Below are 27278 nucleotides of genomic sequence, written 5' to 3' on the forward strand. Positions count from 1 at the left end.
AACCAGGAGCATCTAGGGAAGGCATGACTATTTGATATGATAGATCAGATGCAGATGATCCAGTGACAAACTCCATAGACGTCTGTTCTGTGGCCTCAAAGATCCTGTGTGAAGAAGCTTCAGGGAGAAGAAGTAGGTTGTTGAATTGCTCTCTAGAGATGGGATGGATGGGAGTGAGTTCCCAACACTAAGGTGTTCAGATATAGGCTGAGCAGTGCTGTCTCAGGGAATCTGAACAACAGACCCAAATAGCAAAGGGACTTACACCTTCCACTGTAGGTTGGTTGGCTCTAACCAAGGGGATCTCAGTGTCAGTGAGGATGCTGGGACCATCTTTGAGCAGATGGCACAATGATGGTGCTTGAGGTGAAGTTATTCCCCCCAGTGAAACATCAGAGTGGGTACCACTTTGTGGAGGCAACATCCCCTTCCTACCTGTAGGTAAGGCTTCTTGTCAACCTGCTCTGTGGGGTTTCCATTGTTAGAGCACCGACCACTGTTACTGGCCACCCAAGCAGGAGGGGCCCAGCCCATATCTAAAGGCTGCTCTATTTTAGTTTTTCCGTCTTTGGGCATCTAGTCTCATGCTTTTCTAATTTTGTGCTTATGAAAGGGCTCTGTTCTCTCTTGGCCCCCAACCCCCGCCCCCTTTCACAGATCAAATAACAAGTGCACTGGACAGAGAGGAGCCAGAGTGAGAAAATGCATTTTAATAAAACCCCATTGATTTTTTTTTTGTGGGTGCGAGTCAAGGAAAAGGCACCTAAAGAGTCTTTATCGCCTGCCACCTTCCCCCCTCCCCCTTCTCCTGACCCACTAGGGCAGTCACACATCGATTGGTTCCCAGCTAATAGATTGTGCCACCCGGTAGGGACCTCTGGGGACTAGCGGGGAGCTAGAAGAGTCGCTCACAGCAGCCCAACCCAGAGTTAATCAAACTAGCAACAGGATCTCAGGCGCAGTGGTGGTGGCGGCAGCGGCGGCGGCGGCGACGGCGGCAGCAGTAGCAACAGCAGCAGCGACGGCGGCGGCAAGAGGCAAGGAGAGTAGCAGCCGCGGCAGCATTATGCGTGATTACTGACAGGCACCAGCTGCTGCAGCCGCCACAGCCTCTCAACACTATGTGGACTCTCGGATCTAGAGGCAGATTCCTGACTAATCCCAGAGGGCTGGCCCAGCCTGCGCTCCCCCGGCTGTTAGCAAGCGATGGCCACTCTTGTTAGCCCAAGTTGACGGAAGCCTGGCTGTGCCTGGGAGCCGAGAGGCTGTACTCTTCAGAAGCGCGGCAGAGGAATGAACTGAGCAGCAAACATGTATGGAAATTATTCCCACTTCATGAAGTTTCCCACCGGCTTTGGTGGTAAGGACCTCACTTGGGCTTCATCTTGTTGAGTGTGAACCTGTCGGGGAGAGGCAGGGAGGAAACGGGATAACGTGGCTTGGAATCGGAAGGCCAGCATGTATGTTCATATGCATGTGTAGTGGGCACACAGCGCGTTTCGTGGGTGCTTGTCCATGCAGAAGAGAGCATGGTCCCAAGGTGAAGGCATGTTTGCATAGCAGAAGAAGGTCCTGGGATATTTATGAGAGTCTAAACCAGCGTGTTGGAAAGGGTTTGAAACAAAGCTTTGCTACATCCCCACATGTCTGTGTGGGTGTGAAAAGTGAGAGTGAGGGAAATTGCTAAAATGTACCTATTATTTAATTTAATTTGTAATGATGGGGGAAAGTGATGTAAAAGGTTTTTTGCTTGGGCAAAAAAGTCCCGGAAATACTTTACAACAAGGACAAGGTTGTTTTTACTTAAAAGCTCATTTCTTTACAGTTGGGATTTTCAAAAAGGAAACATAGCCCTTTAATTTGCCATCCAGCTCTCCTCCCTGCTTTCTTCCCTTTTGATTTGCTAATAACCTCTTCTCTCCTCCCCTGCTGCTGCCCCCAATTCCACAGCAAGGGTTGCTGTCTTCATTTCCGCCCTGGGGGTCGAGATCTAGGGCTGGGGGTAGGGAAGGCCAGGCTGAGAACCTGCAAACTGAGGCTCCAAGTAGCCAAGCCAGGCAGGATAGTCCCTCACTTCCCCCAGAAGCTTCAGGAGGTTGAGTTCACTGGCTGCCTTCATGATGGGGCACATCTGTCCTTAAGGACCCCTCCCTTCAGGGACAGGAGTAGTCCAGACACCCAGCCACGTGTAAATGCAACCAGCAACCAAACCAACTGGCTTCTCATGTGTCTAGTGATGGTGTGGAGTTCATGTTTTTTTGGGAACCAAAGTCAGAGACTGTACTGTATGGATTCTGGCAGGCAGGATAAAGCAGATAGATTTGCAAGATCTTAAGAACTGAAGTCTCTGCTCTCTTGATCTCCTCTGTGAACAGGCAGCCAATTTATCCAAAGGTCTGGGAGGAAAGTTTGTCTACTTTACTGGACTGAGTCCTCTGTGAGGAACTGTGACACACTACTGTCCCTTGTCTGGAGGCTTTGGGCGAGGGGGTTTCCCATTCCTTCTGAATACATCCAATGACTCTATGAGCCAAACAGGGGCTGGCCACCTGGAGACCCACTGTGAATGACACACTACCCTTTGCAGTGGGGTAATCTCATTAAGTACACACAGTAATGCAGTACTGTGCACAGCAGCAAGAAGCATTAGAAGATTGCTGATTGGTCCCAGGGGCAAGGGGACAGGGGAATTAGCACAAGGTAAAGCTCAAGTTATTTGGACTAATTTGATGGCTGAGAGTGGTGGCCAACAATATGGCCTGGCATGTGGCCTCAGGGATGTCGTCCTGGCTCTTCTCCACTCCCATCTCAGGCCTCTTCAGGGCTGAGAACAGCTTTTCCACTTGTTCATGAGCTTGGTTGTTTGAGGGACATGTTTATCTTTGGTTAGATTCTTGAGACCCTCAAAGTCTGTGAAATGATAGCTTCAAAACAGAAGAAGAAAGAGGGACTAGTCTAGAATTTCTTAGGGAGGGTCGAGGACATTGTCTCATTTGAATAGACACCAAGTTGAGGCCTAAAAGAAGGCAGAGATCAATCCAAGGCAGTAAAGGGTAAAGTTGCCAAGTGTTTCCAGAAACGCCTCAAACTCTCACTTAAAGTGGAATTGCTTTCACTTGATGTAACAAAAAGAAACAAGTGTGTGTGTATGTGTGTGTGAGTACATACATACACACACACATACACACACACACAAACGTACACCCAGAGAGAGAGAGAGAGAGAGAGAGAGAGAGAGAGAGAGAGAGAGGAGAGAGAGAGAGAAACAGAGGCACAGAGAGAAAGAGAGAATGAGACTGCTGTCTTGCTGTCTTTGGTCCTTACTTTTTAAAATCATTTATCTTTGTGATCTCAGGCAAGCCACCAAATCTCTCTGGACCTACACATCTTTAGTCTCTAAAATGCAATTTGCTATTTCATTCTTGGAGTTTTGTTTTGAGAATTAAATTAGATAGCTAGTCCATGAAAAAAAAAGTGTTATCTGTACATTTGGTACCAAATACAAATTAATAATTGCATTCCTCTCATTTTGCTCAGAAGCCAACATGCAAATTAACTTAAATACCAGATATTACTGTAGAATAATGAATTGGGGATCTGGAAAAATGTACAACTAAATCTGCAAAAACCCACACGATTTGCTGGCTTCGATTTTCATAATTGTGGAGACTCCAGTCTTTAGTGTTGTTGGGTTTCAGATCTGACATAACACGGGAAGGGATGTTTAAATGCTTGCTCCTAATGGTGCTTTTTGTTGTCATGCCTATGAAAGGAATAGTTTGTTATGCTTGGTTCTGTTGATGTTTTCCACTTTGTTTGCGTGAGCCAGTTAAGAGGAGGCCTACACTCAAAGTCCAAGGATTGCCCCTTCTGTAAAGAACATGCAACGCAGGAGGTGGATCCCACTGCAGGCTCAGGAAACCTGCAGACACTACCTGCAGCCATAATGCCTCTGCCTTCATAATTACATTGGTGGGTAACTTCTGCCCTTTCACGCATTAGCAAACAGACCTGTGGAAGATTCTGGAATCCTGTAAGTATCTCTAGGGCAGCAATGTCACTGTTGGGAAGTAACGCTCCTGTCTAGGCTGTGCTTATGATGTGCCTACAAAGAGGCTGAGGGCAAGTGCCCACAGGGACCTGCAAGTACCAACTGTTTGAGCTTGGACTCTAGAAGAACTGCTTTCTCCTTCTAAGTCTTGGGTTTGCCAACTGTGCAGGAAAAACAACAACAACAACAACAACAACACCCCTTGTTTTCCCAGGATGCTTCCCCTTGGAAGATTTGAGACAAAACGTTGTGATACCCCATCCAATTGTGCACTAATCCCAGGGGAGAGAAGCTAAGGGGCAGAGGTGACAAGCACCTACAACAGGGCAGCTATCAGTGCTCTGCTGGGGGCCAATCCAACATCAAGCAGGCTGGCTGACACTGCTTGCTTGTCCAACTTCCTTTAGAGAAGAGTAGTGGAAAGCTTTGGGAGGTAAAGCCAGAAAATGGCATGGCCTGCCCTTAAGGCTAGATAGTCTGGCTGCAGGTCTGTGCTAGGCAGAGCTGCCTCTCACAGCTTTTAAAGCCTACCCACTTACTTTGCAAGGATGGGAGCAACAGTCCACCTCACTCCAGCCTAGACAGTCTGGCTGGTCACTGGCTGCAGAATAGCTTTCTGGCTGGTCACTGAGTGCAAAATAGCTTAGGAACAGCAACAGTGACTTGGTGGCTTCTTGGGGACCTCCTGATTAGTAAGAGTCCTGCCCACCTGGCCTGGCTATTGGTGTAGAAACTGACTTGAGAATAGCTACAGACGAGAGAGGAGCTGGCAGTGTTTGTGTACGTATGCACACACACACACACACACACACACACACACACACACACACACACACGGGCATATTTTTCCAGAACACATTTTCCCCCTCTGCAGATGTGTGGGTGGTTAATTGAAAGCTACCATGGGCGTAAGTGGTTAGGGTTTGTGTGGGGTGGAATAACTGTTTATGAGTTGTAGGAAGGAACACATTGAGGATAACTATTTTCTGAAGCATTTACAATATTACAAAGAGGTAGATAGATTAATAGAAACCAAGAGGAGAAACTATGCAAAGAGAACTCTTTCACTTTCCCTATGGTAGGTATCACATTGGAGCCTCCGGAGAACCAGGCTTTAGCGGTGAGTGTCTGATGTCGAGGCTCCTGATGGAAGCTGCCGTTCTCCTCTCTGGTATGAAAGTGGATGACACAGATTCAGAAAATGGAAGATGTTTAGTTTTTAGAATTCCTGGGCTTGGGTGGCTTTCATGAGATGGACCCAACCTTAGCTCAGTCACCCTCACAAAAGAGAGAAAGCAGTAGTCAGAATTTACCAGGCACCTACTGTGTACCAAGCAATCTCTGGGGCACTATGTGCATATGCTAGTTAGTACTTCCTGGGATCCTTGGACATAAGATACCATTATCACCCTCCCACCCCCACCCCCAGCCCCCACACACTTTGCAGACTTTCTAAGAAAGCAGAACCCTTTAGAGCTTGGGCAAACTGTCCAAGGTCATCTTACCCCTAGGAGCAGAGTCTATGCCGGATGCAAGTCCAGGTGATTTAGGCCTGAGTGGCTAACCTTAATCTTACACTGTGGCCACACCCAGGGAGTGAAGGAGAGTGGGGGTGGGGTGGGAGTTAGAAAGGTGTTCTAGATCCTCCTGAAATGGGGAGTTATTTGTAAGAACAACTTACATACTGATTTTTTTCCCCTGTATTATTTACAACTTGATTAAGGTTCATAGCACGTTTTTTCTCCCTTTTAAATCATCGTAGCAAAAGTATAAAATATCTTAGAAGAGAGGGAGGGAAGTAAACAGGTTAATCTTTTTTCCCCCACCCTATGTGGATCACAGTTTATCTTAACATGTGCTGGATTTTTCCATTCTGGGGCAGGGGTTGGCCAGATAGTGAGCAGTATTCATTTTCACAAGCTATACTGCATCTCTGAGAGGTTTTCCCATCAGCTCTCACAGTGAGAGGCAGCTATCGATATGGCTGCTGGGCCCTAGGGGAATCTCTCTGGAGAAGTTTTATTTCCATTTCTGATTGCCTTTCCGTGAGTTGTGATTTCCAACTATTCTTTCCAAAATACTATTCTTCTGCTTTCTCAGTCAGACAAAGCACCCCATAGGTCATCTACCCCGATCATCCAGTGACTGTTGGAGATTCTTCAGAAAGCACATGAGGTTTGGCTGGGTTGTGGTGATGTATGTCATCTTCAGATTCATTTTCGAAGTTCCCTTGGAGTAATCTGAGTGGGGAGAAGGAGGAGCAGGGGCAGGCAGCTAAATCACAGCGTCCTCCCCTCCCCTGCTAGCCACTTAGAGTGGGTAAGCATTGGCCTACAGTTATAAGGGTTAGATTTCTTTCTTTTCTTTCTTTCTTTCTTTCTTTCTTTCTTTTCTTTTCTTTTCTTTTCTTTTTTTTTTTTTTTTGAGCATGGAAAACTATAAATATGCAATAAATTTGTTCCTCCTTTCCATTCAACATCTGGAGGTTGGCATTAAATCTGGCTGGAATTCTGTATGTACATTGTTTCCTTACAATAGGGATGTCTGTTCTTAAAGTATCAGACTACACCTGGACATGCTGAAGTAGACATGACCTGGATTTGCCTCCTGCTTCCAGACAACTATAGGTTAGCCTATCATTTCAGGGCAGGAGCTCAAGAGGCTGCCATGATTAGGAACTTCTCACCCCTGGTCTTCCAAAGCACTTGTCAGCAGGGCAGGGATCTTGCTAAGTCCTGACCTCTGTTTTGCCACCTTTGAATTAAAGAGCCTGGAGCCTCTGTTTCCATTGTCAGCTGCTGTACCTAGAAGAGGGTAGGGGTAGGCACAGTAAGGACTTCCGGGTTAAAGATCAGTTCAAGCTCCTGTTAAGATTTCAGAATTAGTATTTGGAATCTAAAAATGGATCTTTAAATCGAAGGAGCATTTACAAGGAATTAGAGGATCAGCAGGGAGCCTGTTCAATCAATATTTTAGGCTGTTTGCTTGAATTTCATTTCTGGGACTCAACATCTTTGTCTGTCTTGCCATTTTTACTAGTCATGAGTGTGAAGGGAAAGGAGCCTTGTGGAGGGCTCAAGGTTTGGAGCACCCACATTTACACAGCGTCAGCAATGAGGGGAGCAAAGCAGAGGTCAGAGAGCAGGGAAATAGTACCCTGGACTGATGGGAGAGTGCCTGTCCATCCGTCCGTCCACCCACTCATTCAGTGTAAGGTCTAAAAACCTGCTGTGTGTAGGACACGGGAGCAGAGGACCTGTCCCCTGCTTGGCCTGCTGGAATATATACACAGTCTCCAAAGTCTTGAAAATATTTGAGGTGCCATTTTTTTCTGGAAGCTTCTTTCAGGGTGAGTTTAAGTGTCTTGATCTGAAAAAATCATGTATTCAGAATCCAAAAACAGATGAAGCCAGGGGTAATATTGTATAGGAACGCAGCTTACAGTGATGTAAGATGACTACAGTCTTTGAAAAAGTCCATCCTTATTCAGAGGCTGGGAGACCTTGAACAAGAAGCCCAGAGAGATGGAGGCCGTGGCTTAAGGAGCTGTGGTGTGTAGGATTAATGTTCAGAGACTCAGCAGTGAAAAGTTATTTTCTGGCACCCTCAGCACCTGCCTAAACTCCCGCTGGCACATGGCGAGAAGGGCTTATGGGAAACATGCTGGCAGAATATGGGCCTTGCTTGTGGGGTAGACAGTGAGGTCCCCTGGTATGTCTCATATGCTAGGAGGCAATGATGTCATACCTATGTGGACCAGCCTGGCTTAAGTTGGCCCTGGGTGGGAAAGTAATGTGCCGGCAAAACTTTTGAAAGACAGACGAACAGATGCGGTGTGAGGCTAGACCCCAGTTTTAAGCTATTCACAGTCCTGACTGCAGCAATTCACTGCAAGCCCTCTTCAAGAACTACACTGTCACCAGGGACCTTGGTTTACTGATCTGCCTAATGGGGCTAAGTCTTACCTTAGATACCTCTCAGGACCAGACTGTGGTTGGCACTAAGTAGACAGTGTCCTCAAGGGGAATGGCTCCATTTAAAAGGTTTGTCTTGGAGCCTGGCACATGACACTCAAAAAAGGTTTTGTAAAAGCCAGCAGTTGCTATGGAAATAGCAGCATAGATTCATGAAGAATGTCATGACTATAGGCATTATTGAGTGAGTACAATATGCTTGGTTTGAGAAATCAGAACGCCTGGAGGCTTTGAGCAGAGCTATCTCTGAGCTCATTCCCTCTTTTATAAATCAAGGTGGTTCTTGAAGTCTTAGAAGTCTGGTTCCTAATCAAAAGCAATATATGTATACACACACACACATGTACACACACACATATATATACATATATATGTATATATGAATAGTCTTACTGATTTATGACATAATCAATTGAGAAAAGTGATTAATGTCATAGAACACTGGGTAGATGGCACTTTCTGAATGAGTGTGGGGATATGATTTAGACTTCCCAGAAGACACTTAAAGGCTGGACGCCAGAGAGTGTTTACATAGAGATGAGAGGAGGAGCCACGAGAGGGAGGCGGAGCCAGAAGGAAGGAGAGGCGGAGCCAGAGAGGAAGCTTCTGGGTTAGCTAGCCTGGCAAAACTAACTTAAATACCACCACTGCCACCACGACCACCACCAAAGAGAGCTTGTCGCCAATAAGGTGAAAACTGACACCGAGGTTGTCCTCTGACCTCTACACACATTTGCCTTGACACGCTCATTCACGTGTGGCTGCATTCACACGCAAGAACCTGTACACATTCACAAACAAATATAAAAGAACTGGTTATGGTATAAACTAGTTTGTATTTGCTGATTTACAAAAAAAATATAAAGGTTTGTTAAGCAAATAAACTGGCGAGAGAAGCATTGAGCCTATTTAAGATACATCTGTTTTCAAGCAATTTAAAAAGCATAGTAGGAGTGTCATTAGCATATTAACGGGGTGTTAATTACAAAAGAGTCTTTGAAAGCAGGTTTTATAAAAATCCCCACTTAGTAACCATTAGCTTACGGTACTTGAAACACAAACTATTCACGTGTGTTACTTGGAAGTAATAAAATTGTAATTTAAAAGTAATCTGCCAACTTGTCACGAATTTAAACTGATTTTCCTCTCAATTGATCCAAATGAGTGAGGTTTTGCTATAATTATATATAATGCTGGTAATAATGAGGCTGATTATCAGTCTTTCCCTGCTTTTCACCACTCCATCATTACAGATTTTAGGGCGGGAAGTGGAGGGAGTCGGGAGGGATGGGGGAGGGGAGGGGAAGTGGAGGAAAGAGAAAAGATGGAAAAAACCCCTCATCCCTCCCCCATCCCCCACCTCCCAGCACTGGAAGAAGCCACCCCACAGCCTCTTCCTGAACTGATTGAGTTTAGGCAGAATTGCCCACGGTGGCTGGGCAAGGCTGTTTGCCTCTGTCTCTGGTCCTAGCTGGGCAGCAAGCAGCTGGATTAGGCCACCAGCAATGCATCTTTTCGGTCTCGTTCTCCCCCCCCCGCCCCCAGTGGCCAAGGCTACAGCCATAGCCTGGGGCAGTACCAGAGACGGGAAGGCTCATTTCTCCATGTTTTCCACTCTGGACAAACTTCTGTTTCTTCCCTCTAAAAAAAAAAAAAAAAAAAAAAAAAAAAAAAAAAAAAGCCAGGAAAGGCTTTGGCTAAGGAGGGGCTTCTAGATGGACCTGCTTCGATTTGGGCTCCTCATCGCCAGGGAATCTCATTTCTAATACCTTAGTTTCCACACCTGTAGATCTCCAGATCTGCCCTCGTCAATCGGGTATAATTTTTTTTCCATCCAGCCCAGAGAGTGACGGGAAAGTGCTTAACAGAAGGGCAACAGTGATTCAAATGTTACAAAGTATCTGAGCAAATCCTAACTCAGGATGGGTCTTCCGAGAAAGATAATGCAGGGCAGGGACCCTGCAGAAGGGAGTGACGGCTAAGTTTTGGACCATGGAGGACTGGAGTCAGGATGAAGAGTATCCTATTAGAAAGAGTCAGGGTCAGGATCCTGATCCTGAGAGGCCAAGAGCTGAATCAGGAAGAAAGAGGAATCTGCTAGATCTTAGGATCTAGAAGCACTGGATTAAACCTAAGACCTAAGACCTGCTACTCTCCTCCGTCTCAGATACCTTAATTCCGTATGTAACTTGTTTGATTCCCACTGTCTCGAAGGTTTTACGTCCAGACAAACAGAGACAATAAGAGTACCAGCCTCGAAGTGTATGACACACGTGTGTGCACGAGAGTGCCATAGTGGAGCCTGTTTATTTATACAGTGAATAGAAGCTAGTTAAAAAAACCAAAAAACAAAAACCACCTAAGTACGAGCGTCCAAGTGCTGTTGGCATGAAGTGAGTTAATGTATGGGAAGTGTTGAGAGCTCTGTCTGGCTCATGGCAGTTCCTCAATAATATTAGCTATTATTGTCACTCAGGAGAGGAGGCAGCACAAAAGTGTCAGTTAAAGCCCCTCCTATGGCAGTCCCCTGCCGAACTCGCTCAGCAGCCTGCCAGTGTGTTCAGAGCCAAGTAGGGAAAGGATGTGTAAGTTTTTCTTAAACAAAGAACAAGCCAGGCGTCGAATATTCTGATTGTCAGCTTAGGCACAGTATCCTTCTACTGGATGAAAGGAGGGGAGGCTTGGGTGTGGGCTTGTCACCACCGTGGGAGAAACCAGAGTGGGACAGAGCCCCAGGATTCTCCCCTCACCCCAACTTATTGGAGAATCCAGTCCTGAGAAGCTGCCCCCTTCCCCATGGGTGGGCATTAGCTGTTATCAATGGCTCATGACAGGGCTCCTTGCCCTCCTGAAGAGGGTTGCCAACGGGAAAACAAACTCTCCACCCTGGCACAGCAGCAAAGGGGTGGACACGCTACGCCAAGCCATTTGCTCCCTTGTCTGGCCAGTCAGAAAGACTACAGGCTTGACATTTTACTTTCATTGGCTGAGGATCGGTTGCTAAGCAACCCCTTACCTTGGTAAGAATTCTGTAAGTCTCAGTACTTCTCTCTTCTCTTTCTCAATAAGTATCTGTCTCTTTCTCTTCTTCCTTTCTCTCTGTTTTCTATTTCTTCCCTCCTCTCTCTCCCTCTCTTTCTTCTTTATACATGCACACACTTCATTTGCTGTTCAGAGATCTCACCGATTTTGTGTTTGATAAGTGTTTGGATCACTGATTTCTAATTCAAATAATTTCTGTTTATTAATTCTAGATTCACATATATTCTATATTTATATATAATAATATATGTTAGTTATATATGATATATAATATATTTCTTATACACATATAGTTTCAATGTTCAATAATTAGATAACACATCACATTTTGAGCACATAAACATCGATGGCAGTTTATAGCAGGGGTGTCCAACCTTCTGACATTGTGGCATGATGTTAGCATCTACAGATGTGCTGGATAACGTTGAATAACATTCACAGCTGGTTCAAGATGCATGTGGCCTGTGCTGGCAGGACAAGCAAAGAGGTGACTGACCACTGGTCACAAGGAATCCTGAAGAGAAGTCATCAAAGCTGGCTTGTGTGTCAGACTGAATTATGAGAGGATATGAGGGGATTTAAGGAGGGGACATTGGGGGGACAGAGGAGCACCTTAGACTATTTATGAGCCAGTCATTCAGAAAATCCAATATTAAAAACCCCAGCATGGACAGCTGGTAGTGGCACACACCTTTAATCCCAGGACTTGGGAGGTAGAGGCAGGCAGATCTCTGTAAATTCCCCACCAGCCTGGTCTACAGAGTGAGTTCCAGGACAGCCAGGGCTACACAGAGAAACCCTGGCTTAAAACAAAAACAAACAAACAAACAAACCCTGGTGTTCCTGTATCAGCGCTTACTAATGGAAATCCTTACCTGAGCTTTCACTTTTCACTTATATTGGATTAATTCATTTTCAGTGTTAGATACTGAAGCCAAGGCTTTGTGCACTGCAGGTGTATACTATCACTGAGCCACACTCCTGGCCCTTTGATCTCTACAAAACTAATCTTGCCCCCCCCCCATTTACATGTAGCCCCTTTTCACACCCCCTACAGAGTCTTCCAGCTGCTGCCTCTGGGCCCCCGGATTTCAGGCACTCTCTTTGGTTCTCTGAGGCAGGCATGGTTGTATCAGTCCACACAATTCCTCAGAGAAGTCCAACAAGACTTAGGTTCTAAGAAGAGGAAGAGACCCAGGAGCAGGGCACACACAGAGGATACAGCAAGGAGGTCAACCTGCAAACCGAGGAGAATGGACTCAACACCATGCCAGCATCCTGAAGTTGGACTGTCAGCATCCATTAATTCTGATGAAGTAAATTTCATTGTTTAAGAAAGCAAGAGTGGCCGGGCAGTGGTGGTGCATGCCTTTAATCCCAGCACTTGGGAGGCAGAGGCAGGCGGATTTCTGAGTTTGAGGCCAGCCTGGTCTACAGAGTGAGTTCCAGGACAGCCAGGACTATACAGAGAAACCCTGTCTTGAAGAAAAAAAAAAAGAGAGAGAGAGAGAGAGAGAGAGAGAGAGAGAGAGAAAGACTCTACGTGGCTGGAAGAGTGGAGCCTGGAGAGTTTTCCATGGCAGAGCTTGTGTCTCCTCTATAGCATTGTACCCATGACAACAAGTATAGACTTTTGGAAAGTGATAGTGTTCTTTCCGTACTCTATATAATATTGTCACAGTTTGGCTCTCAGCGTCTTAAACTACACTTGCTAGACAGCTTAAACTTTGTTGCCTAACAAAGTCAAGTAGGTGATAGCAGGGCCCCCATAGCCAATGGTTAAGCTCAGACCATTCCAGATTACCATTATGTCACCTGTCCTTTCTCCCCAATGCTTGAATCCTATGCTCCGGGCATCACTCACAGAGCGAGCGAGCTGGAAGAACCACAGAGGTTACCAAGCTCCTTGCTGGGAGAAATGAGGCCCAGGAAAAGAAAACACTTTTCCTTGGTCTATTGTCAGGACAGAAGGTGACCTCCTGGGGAATTTTCATCAGGTAAGTCATTTTATAAAGAAGATGCTGGTCGAAGAAAGAAAATGAACTCTGGAGTAGTCTAAGGGCCTTTTCTAGGTTTCTGGGCAGTTGTATTACAAGTGATCGAAGATCAAGATGCAGCATCAGGGAGCCAGCAAGGCAGACAAGGCGCAGGGGTTGGATCCTCACACAGAGTCAGCCCAAGCGAGGAGCGAGGAGCGACTGTCTCAGCTCATCTCTACTGCTGTAACAAGGGACCTCAGACGGGCTAGTTCACAAATAATGACTTTTCTTTTTTCTTATAATTCTTGAGGCTTCAAAGTCCCAGATTGTATGTCTGACAGGCTCAGTGTCTGAGGAGGGCACTCTGTGAATTCTGATCCTCTCGTGATGGAGGAGTAGAAAAGAGACAAGTGCTGTCCTCACATGCGGAAGAGATTCGGAAGGCCTTGCAGCAGCATTCTGAAGCTTCTTTAAGAAGGCAGTGGATCCACCCGTGAGAAGTTGGTTTTCTCCTGCTATGTGAGGCCTGGACAAGTAATCACACCATCAGGCTTGGCAGCAGATGATGATGAGACTTACCCATGAGACTTCTTGCTGGCCCTGTACCCCTCAAAGACAGTTAAAAACTGGACATAAACGCACTATTTCATTCAATCTCAATAACCCTCCTGCTTCTGTAGCTCATAATCAAATTGCCTTCATTTTTTTCTAGCTGTAGTAACAATATGCCCTCCCCTCCCCTCCTCCCTTGCCCACCTCTACTCCTTCCTTCCTTCCAAATACAATATACTCTCTCTGTGGGTATTGTTCCTTGGTTCATTTCCATGACAAAGTGTTGTGGATAGCCCCGCCTTGTATTCTGATGTTAATTCCACTTTCTTGTGAGGAGTTGCGGAGGACGAGTGAATCAGTACACAGGTGACTTCGACTGAACCTTCTGCCCACCTTAATTTGTGAAATAAAGGCTAGAGACAGTGACTGGACAGAGAAGGGGAGGTGGAGAAATAAAGGTTGGTGGGAAGAGAGAGAAGAGAGAGAGGATTACAGAGGAGGAAGACGACAGAGGAGAAGATGTCGTAGGAGCAGGAGGTGGAAGGACAAATTCGTGACTGGGAAAACCCTCAAGTTCTAAGGGTCTCATAGCTGGGGAATCGAGTAGTGTAGTGTGAATCTGCCCAATCTAAGCGTGCAGCTTATGTTCATAATTATTGAGATGTGTTTTCTTTGACCAATCATATTTGGGTTGGAGATTTGCCATGACAACAAAGTACCTGGGAAGAAGCAACAACTTAAGAGAAGAAGGATTTATTTTGGCTCCTAGTTCAGGGGATGCAGTTCATAATGGCAGGGGAGGCAGTGTGGCAGAACTAGCCTCTGTGTGTAGTGTGGGGCTGCTTTCCTCATATCTAAACAGAGCAGGAGGCAGAGAAAGGGGGACACACCAGCACTCAGCCTTTTTTGCCCCTTTTATTTAGTTCAGACCCCCCATCTGTGGGTTAAGATGCCTACATTTAGGGTGAGTTTTTTCTCCTCAGTTAAACCTCTCTGGAAACAGACTTGCCCAGGAGTATCTTCTCAGTCTAGTCAAGTTGACAATGAAGATTAGCCACTATACTTTGTATTTCTCTAAAACTAATTTATTGCTTCTAAAAAAAAAAGTTTAAACAATTCCCTTCAGAATGATGAGTTTAGACAAAAGTGGGATGTTGGGCCCAGGTGCGGATGAGTGTGGGGTCTTGAGATTGTTCTCTTCATAAAACAATTGTTCCCTCTTTAAATTTTTTTCATTTTTTCTGTCTCTCTGTCTCTCTGTCTCTCTGTCTCTCTCTCTCTCTCTCTCTCTCTCTCTCTCTCTCTCTCTCTCTCTCTGACTGTGTGTTTAAATACATAAACCCGCATGCTACAGTGCATGCACAGGACTCAGAGGACAATTTGTGAAAGCCAGGTTTTTTCCTTCCACTGTGTCCATTCCAGGGTTTGAACTCTAGACCTTAGGCAATTGGTGCCTTCCCCAAGTGCTCCAACTTGCCAGCCCTAGAGTAACTCCTTTCCTTAGGTAGACCTTAACTAAGGAAGCAGGAGGGCCAAGGGAACTTCAGGTAGGCATTTTCCTGGTGGACATTTATAGTTACGACCAATTCCACAGTTACGTTCTGATGCCTCTTGCTCAACTCCAGAACTTTAAGGGGGAAGGTTGTTTCCTGTCTCCTAGTTCTAGCACTGATTGCTCAGGACCCAGTCTACCTCATATGGAGGGTTCCTCACAGGAGTGTGGAACTGGGCAGCTTCCCCTGCAGGCCGTGCTCCCTGACCACTCCACTTTCTCATTTTCTGTCCCTGTATACGACTCCGTGAGCGGCGGCGAGAATGGTCCATGGTGGGCTCTCAAGACGACGGGAAAGCATCCACCCATCTCTTTCATCTTTCGTTAGTTACTGGCTACAGGGAACATGGTTCAGCCGAGAAGAGTAGCTTATGATAATCACTTACTCACTACTCCCGTGCTCCCAGAACCTCTTCCACAGGTGCTAGTGGCCGTTGCACCCTGTCCCTGGAGGTGAAAGTACTGCTTACAAGCATGTGTGCATCAGTGTCACTGTGCTTTCCAGGCCCTGGTGCCCACAGAGCCATTTCAGTCATGCCAACTGGCATACAGGTGAGAGGATTGAGGAAGAGAATCTTGGTGATGCTCACCACCTGTTCACTCTGCTCCTCACATGGGCACTGAGTTGCCCTTCCAGACTGACTGGCCCAGGACACAGTCACAGAGGCCTGGGATTCGTGAGCCATGTCATGGTTTGTACTTGCTGTGCATCTTGGTCCGGCTACAGTGGATCCAGAGATAACCTCAGAGAACTAAGACATCAATGAGTTTCCCTCTTCTAGACCGGGTCCTCTCCTATCCCTGCCCTTTGCTTATCTGAGTAGATAGCATTTGTAGAAGTGGCCAAAAGGAGGGGAAGGACCCAGGAAACAGACTTTGTGATGGGTGAGGCCTCTGTGTCCGCAGGAGCCCTATGGTTGCTTCCTTGATGTCTCACAGTATGATTTCCTTTCGCAGGCTCCCCTGGTCACACTGGCTCCACATCCATGAGCCCATCAGTAGCCTTGCCCACGGGGAAGCCAATGGACAGCCACCCCAGCTACACAGACACCCCAGTGAGTGCCCCGCGAACGCTGAGTGCTGTGGGAACCCCCCTCAATGCTCTCGGCTCTCCCTATAGAGTCATCACGTCTGCCATGGGTCCGCCCTCAGGAGCACTGGCAGCTCCTCCAGGAATCAACTTGGTGGCTCCACCCAGCTCTCAGGTAGGTTGTATTTCTCCAAGGCTAGTTTAGCCATCTTCCAGGCCTGAGGCTGCTCCTCAAGTAGATCCCAGGCCAGACTCACAGCTAGAGCTGGAGCCATAGGCAAGGGCTCACTGCTGGCTCCCTGAAGCAATTAGCGATGGCTCTGCAGCCTGCTCTCCTTCAGAACCTCACTGTGTGCCTTCAGTTCAAGAAATCCTATGACTTACAACAACTTGTGGTTCAAGAGACTGTGACCACAAGGGCACATTCCTGGTGGGCTTAATGACTGTGATTTCAACACCTCTCTGGGGGTGTTGGCAGACCCCTTTCATTCTTCTACTTCAATGAGTATCTAGGGCAGTGGTTCTCAACCTGTGGGTCACAACAACCCCTTTGAGGATGGACCAATTCTTTTATAGGGACCACCTAAGACCATCAGAAGATACAGCTATTTACATTATGATTCATAACAGTTGCAAAGTTGCAGTTATGAAGTACCAACGAAAATAATTTTATGGTCGAGGGTCACCACCACGACATGGGGAACTGTATTAAAGGGTTGCAGCATTAGGAAGGGTGAGAGCCAGTGATCTAGAGGCTTGGAGAAATGGTTCTGCCAGTAACGTGCTTGCTATGCAAGCATAAGGAACTGTGTTCAGACCCCCGGCCTCCATCAAAAGGGGGTGGGGCCTGGCAGCATGTGCCTGCAGCCTTAGTGCTGGGAAGGTAGGGACAGGAGGACCTCTGAGGGCTCTGTGGCCACCTCTGTCAACCTCTGGCCTCAGTACATACGTGCACACATAAATGCTGATGTACACAGGCAAGGAGATGCTATATGCCTAGGTTAAAGGGAATACAGAAATGATCAGGGCAAGTCATTGCTAAACATTTTAAACGGAGGGGAAAGAGACAGGCACAGCACATGGACAAATCTAGAACTAGGTATCCATACGTCCATTGTGTGTCTGAGTCAAAGAGGAATCAAGGTGAAAACTTGACCTGAATTCTGAGAGCCTCCTGCTGCACTGGAGAAAAGGTGTATCATACAGCAGACCTAGGTCCCTGTTCCCTGTGGCACCCCCAGGATGGCCAGATGGCCTTGCCTTTCTTCTAAGATTGGCAGCTTTCCTCTCTTAGACTGGTTGGCCGCTGCTATAATAATGTTACATGAAAATATAATCCCCAGGCTGGAATGCTCAGTGATTAAAGGCACTTCTCTCACAGAGGACCGGGTTTGGTTCCCACTGCCCGTATAGTGGCTCAAAATTGCCTATAACTCCCACTCCAGGGTATCCATTATCCACATCCAAGGGTATCTTATGGCATCTTCAGATGCTGCACACATGTGACGTATATCCATACACACAGGCAAAACACACATGCCCATAAAATAAAAATTCTTTAAAGGAAAACAGTTTCCTTTAAATCATCAAAACCTACAAAAACAAGTATTTGCCTTCTGCTTAAAGATGCCCACACTTCAAATGAGCCTAGCCTGCTAGTCCATGTGTTTTGGGCTAAAGAAGCAACAGCTATTCAGGAAATGGTTCTTCATGGTCTTTCAAATGAGTGTTGTCTTAGTTTCTTTTCCTATTGCTGTGATAAAAATCTCTGGACAAGAACAACTTACGGGAGAAAGGGTTTGTTCTGGCTCATGTCTGTCCATCTTTGTGAGGATGTTAAGACACATTATAGCCATAGTCAAGAAGCTGAGAGTAGCACTGAGTAGTGCTACTACTAGTGCTTGCCTTCTCCACGATTTTACAGTCCAGTAACCCCTCCCCACAGGACAATGCCCCCCGAGTTGGCAGGTCTTCTCACCTCAACTAACAGAACCAAGATGATTCCCCCGTAGACAGCATGACCAAAGAAAACCATAAAGATGATTCTATTATTGGCGAATGGAGAAACAGGCTGTCCCTATTCCAGTGGGAATTACCACAAGGGCACAGCACAAAGGGTATGGAGCATTAGAAGTAAAGAGTTAGGGACAAAAATTTTACATACTATACCTTCCTTTCTGTAAACAGCCAGGACTCCCTGCTCCTTCCTTCTGCAAACTTGCAGGGAGGGAGGAGCTAGCATTGGTCATCTTTCTGATGCTCAGTTCGTATTACACATTATTATGAATGTTTCTATGACAGCCTTTGATGAGGCTAATGTTTATAGGTTACTCATAGGTTGAATGAATAAGCCAGTGTAATAGTCTAATATGGACAGTTACCATCTGATCACCTGAAAGTCAGCTTAGTAAAAGGGCTGGTGATCCAAATGAGTAAGAAAGAACTCTTCTAGCAAATGTCTTACAATCAGTCCTACAACCTAGGAGGTGTGTGTGTGTGTGTGTGTGTGTGTGTGTGTGTGTGTGTGAGTGTGTGAGCATTCCTGTGGGTGGGCAAGTGTGGAGACCACAGAGCAGCTTGGTGTTTCTTCCTCAGTCATTTCTCAGTCTTACTTTTTGAGACAGGATCTGAGCCTGGAGTACAGTCTCTCAGCTAGGCTGGCTGGTCAGTGGTCCATAGGATCAGTCCATCTTCATTCCTAGCATGGGTGAAGGTGGCATTCAGATGAACTCCATCCACCACATATGGCTGCTACATGGCTGCTGGGGATTCATAGTCATACTTCTACCACAGCTGCTTTGTCGGTTGGGCAGTCTCTCTAGTCCCGGGGCTGTGCGTATGTAATATTTTCCCATCTTTGGTCTTCAGTCGACACATGGGCTCGTTCTCGGCCTTCAGCTTGTTGGTCTTCAGACTATAACATGACCTTTCCTGGAGTTCATTTGCAGATCCTAGGACTGGTTGGTCTTCAAAATTGTGTGAGAAAATTTCTTAGAGCCTGTTACCCTGACACCCAGGAAATAAGGTAGTGGGTATTGGCTACATCATGAAGAGAAGTCACGTATTGTGTGAACTACATATGCAGGAACAAAACCCAGGGGGAGCAGAGAAGAGACCCATGTATTGCCTGATCATGGGTGCTAGGGCCTCAGAGGTTGCAGTTGGAATGTATGTGCCATTTCGTGCCTTTCAGAATGAGTGCGGTTTGTTTATTCACTTTCTTTTCTAGAAGCACATTCAAGAAAGGAGAGTCAAACGAAGCCTGATAGGCAGAAAGACACATCTCAGCGTAGCAGTGAAAATTAGTTAGGTTTTGCAAAGGGCATTACCATTCATTTAAATGAATGAGTTGTAGCGGCTTATGTCTGTAATCCTAATGCCCGGGAGTCTGAAGCAGAAAGATCAAGTTCAAGGCTAGCCTAGGAAGCTGTATAGTGAGTTCAAGGCCAGCCTGGACTACAGAATGAAAACCTGTTTAAAAAAAAAATTAAAAAAAAAACAAAAACAAAACAAAAAAAAAAACCAAGAACACGAGCTGGAAGATAGTATAGTCGGTAAAGCGCTTGCTGCACAAGATTGAGGGCCTGAATTCAATCCCTGGAACTCACAGATAAAGCTGGGTGTGGTGCTTGTGTTTGAAATCCCAACACTGCAGAAGTGGATCCTGGGTCTCAGTGGCCAACCAGTCTAGCCATACCAGTGAACTCCAGGCCCCAGTGAGAGAACCTGTCTCAACAAAATGAGGTGAATAGCTACTGCGTAATAAATACTTTGCTGACCTCCACATATAGGAACACACACACACACACACACACACACACACACACACACAGGCATGCACTTGTGCACACTTACTAAGTTCATGAATAAATGCATACATAAGTAAAAAACTGTGAGGGCTTACAATGCGTGATTGCTATTCAACGCCACCCCAGTTTGGGGGTGTAAAAATGGTGTAAATGTGGCTAAGCATTCAAAACAGATAAAATCCTAAAGAATAAACAAGATAATTTAAAACAGCAATCATTGTTATCTATGAAGACATATAAACCAGCGTAAGTTGGGAGAGTGACAGGACCTGGGGGTAGGAAGCAGGCAGCCACTGTCTCCCCGAGGCTGCCTTCAGCAATCACAACAGAGCCTCCTGACTAAGCCAAACCTGGCCAATAAATTCATCTCCACAGCCGTGTGTCAGGGCCTCTATTCCTGGATCGTATGCCTGTACAGAGGGATCGGGGTTGAAAGGTCAGCTGAAAGCTTTGGTGCTGGCCAACTGGGCTGTGTGCAAAGGCTGGGCCAAGTTTGGCTTTGGAAGCTATATTAAGCTTGCCAAATGCTGGTGAAGCAGCCTCAGACTGCGAGCTGCGCTCTGGGATTGGGCTCCGGAACCACACGCAACAGAACTTTGCCCAATTAACCAGATGATACGCGGCTAAAGGCTTTGGTGTTAGTCACGCAGACTTAGACTCAGAGACCTTGGGTGGGGATTGTTCCTATATCCTGCCTTCTCCGCTCAGCACTGGGTCTGTGGGAGCTCGCCAGTGAAGCATGCTCTTTTGGTGACCTGTGAGTATGACTCGGGAGTGTTGCAGGGAGGAAGTGCTCGGTGTGGGACAGCAGACAGGGTCTCCCACTCTGCTCTGTTTCTTCTCTTTGAATTCCTATAAGTGCACTCTGGGTTTTCAGTCTTGAGGACCAAGGAGAACTGAGCTGGCACAGGGTGGAAGGGACCGTGTGACCTTTCACAAACCACTTCAGCTTATTTCTGTTTGAGTTTCATTTTCTCTACTGTGGGGCACAAATGCTTGCCCTGATTTTCCTAAAAGGATTTTAATGAATGTCAAAGGAGATGCGGATTTGAAAAATGCTTCTTGAGGTCTTTAATGCCCTGTGGCAGCCAGAAGATACTGTCATTAATATTAGTAATATTTTTCCTACATGATATATATTGTCACAGAACCATGTTCAATTTTAGGTACTAGAGATTTTATATATATTATATATATACATATATAATGTGTGTATATATGTATATATATAATATATATATTCATGACTGAATCATATCTATATAATATATATCATATATATGACCCCTACATATGATACATATGGCATATATAATTATATGATATATGATTATATGATTCAGTCCCCTTTGGGAGCATCGTAGTAGGAACAATAATTTCTAGATACAAGATATATATCCAAGAGAGTACCTAAACACTTTATGTAGTCATCTAGGCTACATATGTCACTATATGTGTGTGTTCACACATATGCATGCGCGTGTGTGCGTGTGCGTGCTTGCGCTGTATATTTGTTATGTGTGTGTGCATGCGTGCACTGTATATTTGGTGTGTATGTCTGCGCGTGCACTGTATATTTGTTATGTGTGTGTGTGTGCATGTGTGTGTGCATGCGCTGTATATTTGTTATGTGTGTGTGCATGCGTGCACTGTATATTTGTTGTGTGTGTGTGTGTGTGCATGTGTGTGCGTGCGCTGTATATTTGTTACTATAATTCTGTCAGACAGACTCTGAAAAGGTCCCACAAATATTTGGAGTCCTCCACTTCTTTCTCCCCTCCTGACCCACACTGCCTGACTAGGATCCTTATTGATTTGTTTTTGTTGTTTTGTTTTGCTTAGTAATTTACTGACAACTGAGTCCTTACCCACTCAAATGTTTGCATTTTTGTAGCAAATATTTTCTTAAAACTGAAAACATAGTTGGAATAGACCTAATCTTTATGATGATAAACAGAAATCGAACTATAAATTTTTCAAAACAAAATTGTATTTGGGAGTCCAATATACATGTCCATTTAAAAAAAGACTGGTTAGCTGGGCATCGTAGTGTTCACCTGCAATGCCAGTGTTTGGGAGGCAGAGGCAGGAAGATTATTTCAGAGCTAGCCTGGGATACAGAGTGAGATACTATCTCAAGAAACAAATCAGGTTTGGTTGAAGCATGTTCAGAATATAAGAAGCCTCAACCTTTTCATATCTAGGGAACACACATGTGCCCATGTGAGTACACACACACACACACACACACACACACACACACACACACACACACACACAATTTGAAAACCACTGATCTAGTCCAGCGAAGAGGGAACAGTCTCTGCTAAGTGGTAATGAGGACCTGGTCAAGATGTATTGTAAGGAAGACTAGGGCCAGACCATTCCAAGATTAACAGTGGGGTCTGTACCCTGGAATACGGACACTACCCCAAACCTTGCCTGGGTGAAATAACTGAGGCTGAAGACAGCTCAGAAATGGAGCCACTGTTCTGAAATGGCTCCAGAGATATTCAGGAAGCACCAGCCACTGGGTGAATCTGCACAGAATAGACAAGCCGGTTTGCTCCTGTCCCACTCTGATGGTAAGGCCAGCCTGTGTGCAGTAGCAGGTCAGACCGCCTGCTGAATTTCAGCTCTAAAGTGCCTGTTTCAGCAGAGCTGCCTCTAATGGAATGAGACAGCCAAGGTTCAGGGACTCTGGGACCAGGCAGCTAATAGGCCTGTATTGACAACAGCTGCCTTCCACTGCCTGCTCCCTTCGATTCACCCGCACCACACTTTTTAACCCCCACAAGCCCTGAGCCAGCCAGAGGGGTGGATGGAGGAAAGACCCACTTGTTCTGAGCACTTTGTCCCACCAACATCAGAATTCATGGAGAAGAGGAAGAGGGGCTGCTGACTCAGCACGGGGAGAGAATGTGTGAAACTGCTTTCCTCCTTCATGGCTTCCCGGTCAAGGAGGGGGGTCAGGAAGCTGCAAGGGCAGGTGAGAGCTCAGTGTCTCCTGCCAGCCCCGGCTGAGTGCCTTGGATCCAGAAGCCCGGGCACCTAGCACCAGGCAATTAGACCTAAGTCTTTTCCCATCCTTCCTAGGTCTACTGCACCCCGTGCTTCACTGAGGCTGAATTTGAAAGCTATAATTCCTCTGCTCAAAATTTCTTGTGGCCCCTAATTGCTATCTTCCTAGCCAGGCCACCGAGTCTTCAAGGCTACCATGCCCGCCTCGCAACATCATCTGCCATGCACATCTCCCCCGTGGGCACAGTTGCTCCACAGGTTTTTGGGGCTTCAAGCCTTCACTCTCAAAGCCTTTACCCATCATCGGCCCACGCATCTCCTACCCATTTGGGGGCAGGTTTCATCCCAAGTGCTGCCACCTTCAGGAAGTCTTCCCCTGGTCTCACAGCGTGTGAGATCCTAAACTATCCACCCAATTTTACTCAGCAACTCTTTGAGACAGTGCCTGAATCATCTTACTTGTAGAACCCCCCCAACAACGTTTCTCAATGAACAATTGGAAAAACCATGGCAAGGCTAACTCTCTTCATATGAGAAACAAGGGGCTATGGTGATGGCTCAGCAAGAGCACAGGATGTACAAGCATGAGGATCCGAGTTCAAATCCCCAGGACCCTTCTAAAAAGCTAGGTGTGGGATGCACCTGCAATCCCAGCCTTGTGTGAGATGGAGACAGGAAGATTACTGGGGCTTACTTGCCACCAGCCAGGCTCCAGGCTGAGCAAGAGACCCTGTCTCAAGAGAATAACAGTGGAATAATGGAGCAGGATGCTTGACATCTTCCTCTGTCATCTGCATACAAACAGGCATAACACCCAAGAGTTCACACTTGTATAGCCCTTCATCCTTACACAGAATAAAAATGGGAAGACCTTGGGTTGTCACGAGGACTTTCAGTATTAACGCTGATCGAGCTTCCCATAGATGGTCACCATACACCGATCACGCTGCAGGCTGCAGCTGCAGAGCTAGGGGGCGAGTGGGAGGCAGGGGGCTGGCGGCATCTTCTCGAGATGATGGCCTGTACTCCTAGGTTCTTTCTTGGTCACCTGAGGATTTGGGGACAGGGTTGTGATCAATTTTAAAGCTCCATCTTTGGCAGTGGTTCTCAACCTGTGACTCGTGACCCCCCCTTGGGAAAGATGAAACGACCCTTTCACAAGAGTCACAGGTATATACAGGTATATATACAGGTATCCTGTATATCAGATAGTTAAATATGACTCATAACAGTAGCAAAATTACAATTATGAAGTAATGCTATGGTTGGGGTGTCACCACAGCATGCGGGACTGTACTAAAGGGTCACAGAGTTAGGAAGGTTGAAAGCCACTTTTCTTTGGGCTCATCTGATGTAAGAGCTTCTGTTTCATGGATGCAAGTGTTCACTTATATCCTCTTAGGGCACTTAGGAAGAGTTGTTGTCTAGAACTCACACTATCATCATTCACACCAGGCTGTGGTTCTTTACCTGCAGAGGAATATCGGCATTATTGGTGAAATGATAGAAACCCCACAGTAAAAATCTTCCTCAGACCTACCAGCTGAGAACCTCCAGGCACCAGCCCGAGCACCATTTTCTCTTGAAGTTTCCAGGTGTAGGACCTCTCTCTACTACACAGAAGCAGGATAAGATACTGAGTGTACACTCAGCCTGGCTTAACCTCCTGTAAAAGGAGGGAACGGAATTCTTCCATCTCACGTTTTTATCCATTATACAAATTGATAAAATATTTACAGCCTTTAACCCAGAGCCTCAATAAATATTTGCTTAGTGAATCAAAAAGCCAGTGGTTTCGAAAGGAACCTAACGTGGTGTTATTGTAGGTTATTGTACTGACTGTTCTTCCCATGTCAACACCCCAGAATAAGGGAGAAATTCTACCTCTGTTTCTGTTTGCACTTACAGTTACATGGTTAGACAACAGAATTCAGAACTCAGGGATTCTGTGAACCCTGTGTTAGCACTCAGATGTTATCCTGGCGGTTCTAGTGGATACACATGTGCAGGTCCACATTACCTCCCTTTCTTTCAAGTTGCCTGTACGGAGTCTGTGTGTGTGTGTGTGTGTGTGTGTGTGTGTGTGTGTGTGTGTGTGTGTGTATGTACCTATGCTTATGGAGGCCAGGGGACAACTTCAGTTGTTCTTCAGTTGTCATTTACATCTGTCTGTCTTTACTTTCACCACCACTATTCCTCCTCTTCCTCCCCCTTCCTCCTCCTCTTCCTCTTCCTTCTCTTTTTCTTCCCATTCTTTTGGCCTGGAACCTCTGCTTGATCTAGGCTAGCCATCCAGAGCCCCAGGGACCCACTTCACTTCCCAAGCACTGGGGTTCTGAGCACACGCCACTACATTTTGGCTTTGAAAAAAAGTGGATTCTAATGATTTTACTCAGGTTCTCTCACTTGTGCAGGAAGCACTTCACTGAGTGAACCATCTCTCCAGCCCCTCCTATACGGGTTCTTAATCATGCATATTCTGACTCCTCAAGGAGACCAAATGTCTTTGAGGATCAAGAGACAGACCTTCTAGGTTTTATGGCTCATCTTTGCCCAGCTAAAGTCTGCTGCTGTGTACCCACAGGCATGGGCACAGAGCGTGCATGCGTGCACCTGTTTCTGACTGGATGACTGTTTTCTCTGATGACTATGAAACACTAAGCTTCAATCTCTCAGACACTTTCTCAAGGGCACCAGGAAAAGTGGGGAGGAAATGTTCACTTCTGACAAGGGATGGGGACCAGGAAAGTGAAGCTGACCTACGTATATTCAGACAATCATAAGCACCAGTACCATGCCGTGGTGGGCAGGGCTTACTGGGTATTGCAGAGGATCTAGTATCTGGCTATACAGATTTTGTATTTTCGTGGAAAGATCATCTGTTAGTTACCACCAAGTTCAAAACCAAGCTCTGGAGTGTTCTGCCCATTTGCTGCTGCTCAGTGATTTGAGCACGGGGCTAGCGTCTTCTGTGTGCTCATAGAGATGAGCCATGCACCTGTCCTCTTCCAGTTTATCAGGAACCCCTTAGATGCTCACTTTATTTGACTTTGTGTCTCAGAGCCCTGGGGAATGTCCAGTGATTGACTGATGAAGGGATTTGCATTTGTGTGTGTGTGTGTGTGTGTGTGTGTGTGTGTGTGTGTGTTGGGGAGGGGCTTGTCTGCTTGTCTTGCCTCAGGGCCATAGCTCCTCCTGGTGCGCTGCTGAAGCTACAGTCAGTAGTTGATAAAAAAATTTAAAATCACATAGCTGACATCGTCCTAAGTCTGCAGTGCAGCTTAGCTCAAGTAAAACACATGAATGAAAGGAAGAAACCCAAACAGCTTAGTAGAGTGGGTTGTGGTGCTCTGGTTACGTTTTAGCTTCTGGAAATGATTTCCTTCATCCTATGTACTTGTCCCATGGCCTTACATCCATGTCACATGTGAGCAGTTTGGGGAACCCTGTACTTGGAAGTTCCTTCTTGAAATGGAGCTAATCTCACATGCATGCTACTTGCAAGAGGCCTGGGGATTGGGCTTACACTGCCTGTCTGTGTCTTATTCTTTGCTTTTGTCTGCTTCTCTTGCAGCTAAATGTGGTCAGCAGTGTGAGCAGCTCTGAGGACATCAAGCCCTTACCAGGTCTGCCTGGGATTGGAAATATGAATTACCCATCCACCAGCCCTGGGTCTCTGGTGAAACACATCTGTGCTATCTGTGGGGACAGATCCTCAGGTATGGGCTCCATGAGATAGAATCCCAGACAAGGGTTCCTGCTCCATGCATGCACTGTACCCAGTGAAATGAAAAGACCCTTCATAGCTGGAGGCCTAGCCTATAGACTTCTGTTATGGGGCTCAGAGCCTGCAGTCTTGATGATTCTAAAATGCATTTCTTTTTTCATTTTGAAGGATTAGGCTCCCTGGAAATGTTCCAGACTCCTCTCTGGAGTAACACAATTGTGTCCATGTCTGGGATTGAGAAGCTGTGATATAAAATATTCCGTGCTAGTTTTTCTTTAATTTTTAAAAAAGTTACTTCTCATAGCCATAAAGTGTCCCAAATAAATAATTATAAAACCAATAAAAATTGGAAGAATCATAAAAGTACAAAGAGAGAGTAAAAAAATTTCTATAATATCCCAATGAAAGAGAAACTCTTTAATATTTGAGAATATTTTGCTTTAGTCTTTCACAACCTGCTAGATTTTTTTAAAGCATGCTTTTATGGGAAAAACATGTTTTCACTGGCTTTTCCTCTTCCACGTTGCCAAAATTGCTTTTT

The 27278-nt window shown here is 46.0% G+C and overlaps 1 protein-coding gene across 3 annotated transcripts in view; it reads left to right on the forward strand.

The window, feature by feature from the left end:
• Positions 1-960: 960 nt before the first annotated feature.
• Positions 961-27278, forward strand: part of Rxrg (retinoid X receptor gamma) — a 41556-nt gene continuing 15238 nt past the window's right edge. Inside the window, exons 1-3 of one of the 3 annotated variants that reach the window (XM_034513617.2) lie at positions 961-1360; positions 16108-16355; positions 26585-26729. In XM_034513617.2, the coding sequence (XP_034369508.1) occupies positions 1312-1360; positions 16108-16355; positions 26585-26729 (442 nt within the window). In that variant the 5' untranslated portion in view covers positions 961-1311. Of the gene's footprint in view, positions 1361-16107; positions 16356-20607; positions 20747-26584; positions 26730-27278 lie in introns of those variants that run through there. The other 2 variants (XM_034513616.2, XM_076941549.1) reach the window with 2 other exon arrangements.

This window comes from Arvicanthis niloticus, chromosome 10, assembly GCF_011762505.2.
Source record: "Arvicanthis niloticus isolate mArvNil1 chromosome 10, mArvNil1.pat.X, whole genome shotgun sequence".
NCBI classification, from domain to species: domain Eukaryota; kingdom Metazoa; phylum Chordata; class Mammalia; order Rodentia; family Muridae; genus Arvicanthis; species Arvicanthis niloticus.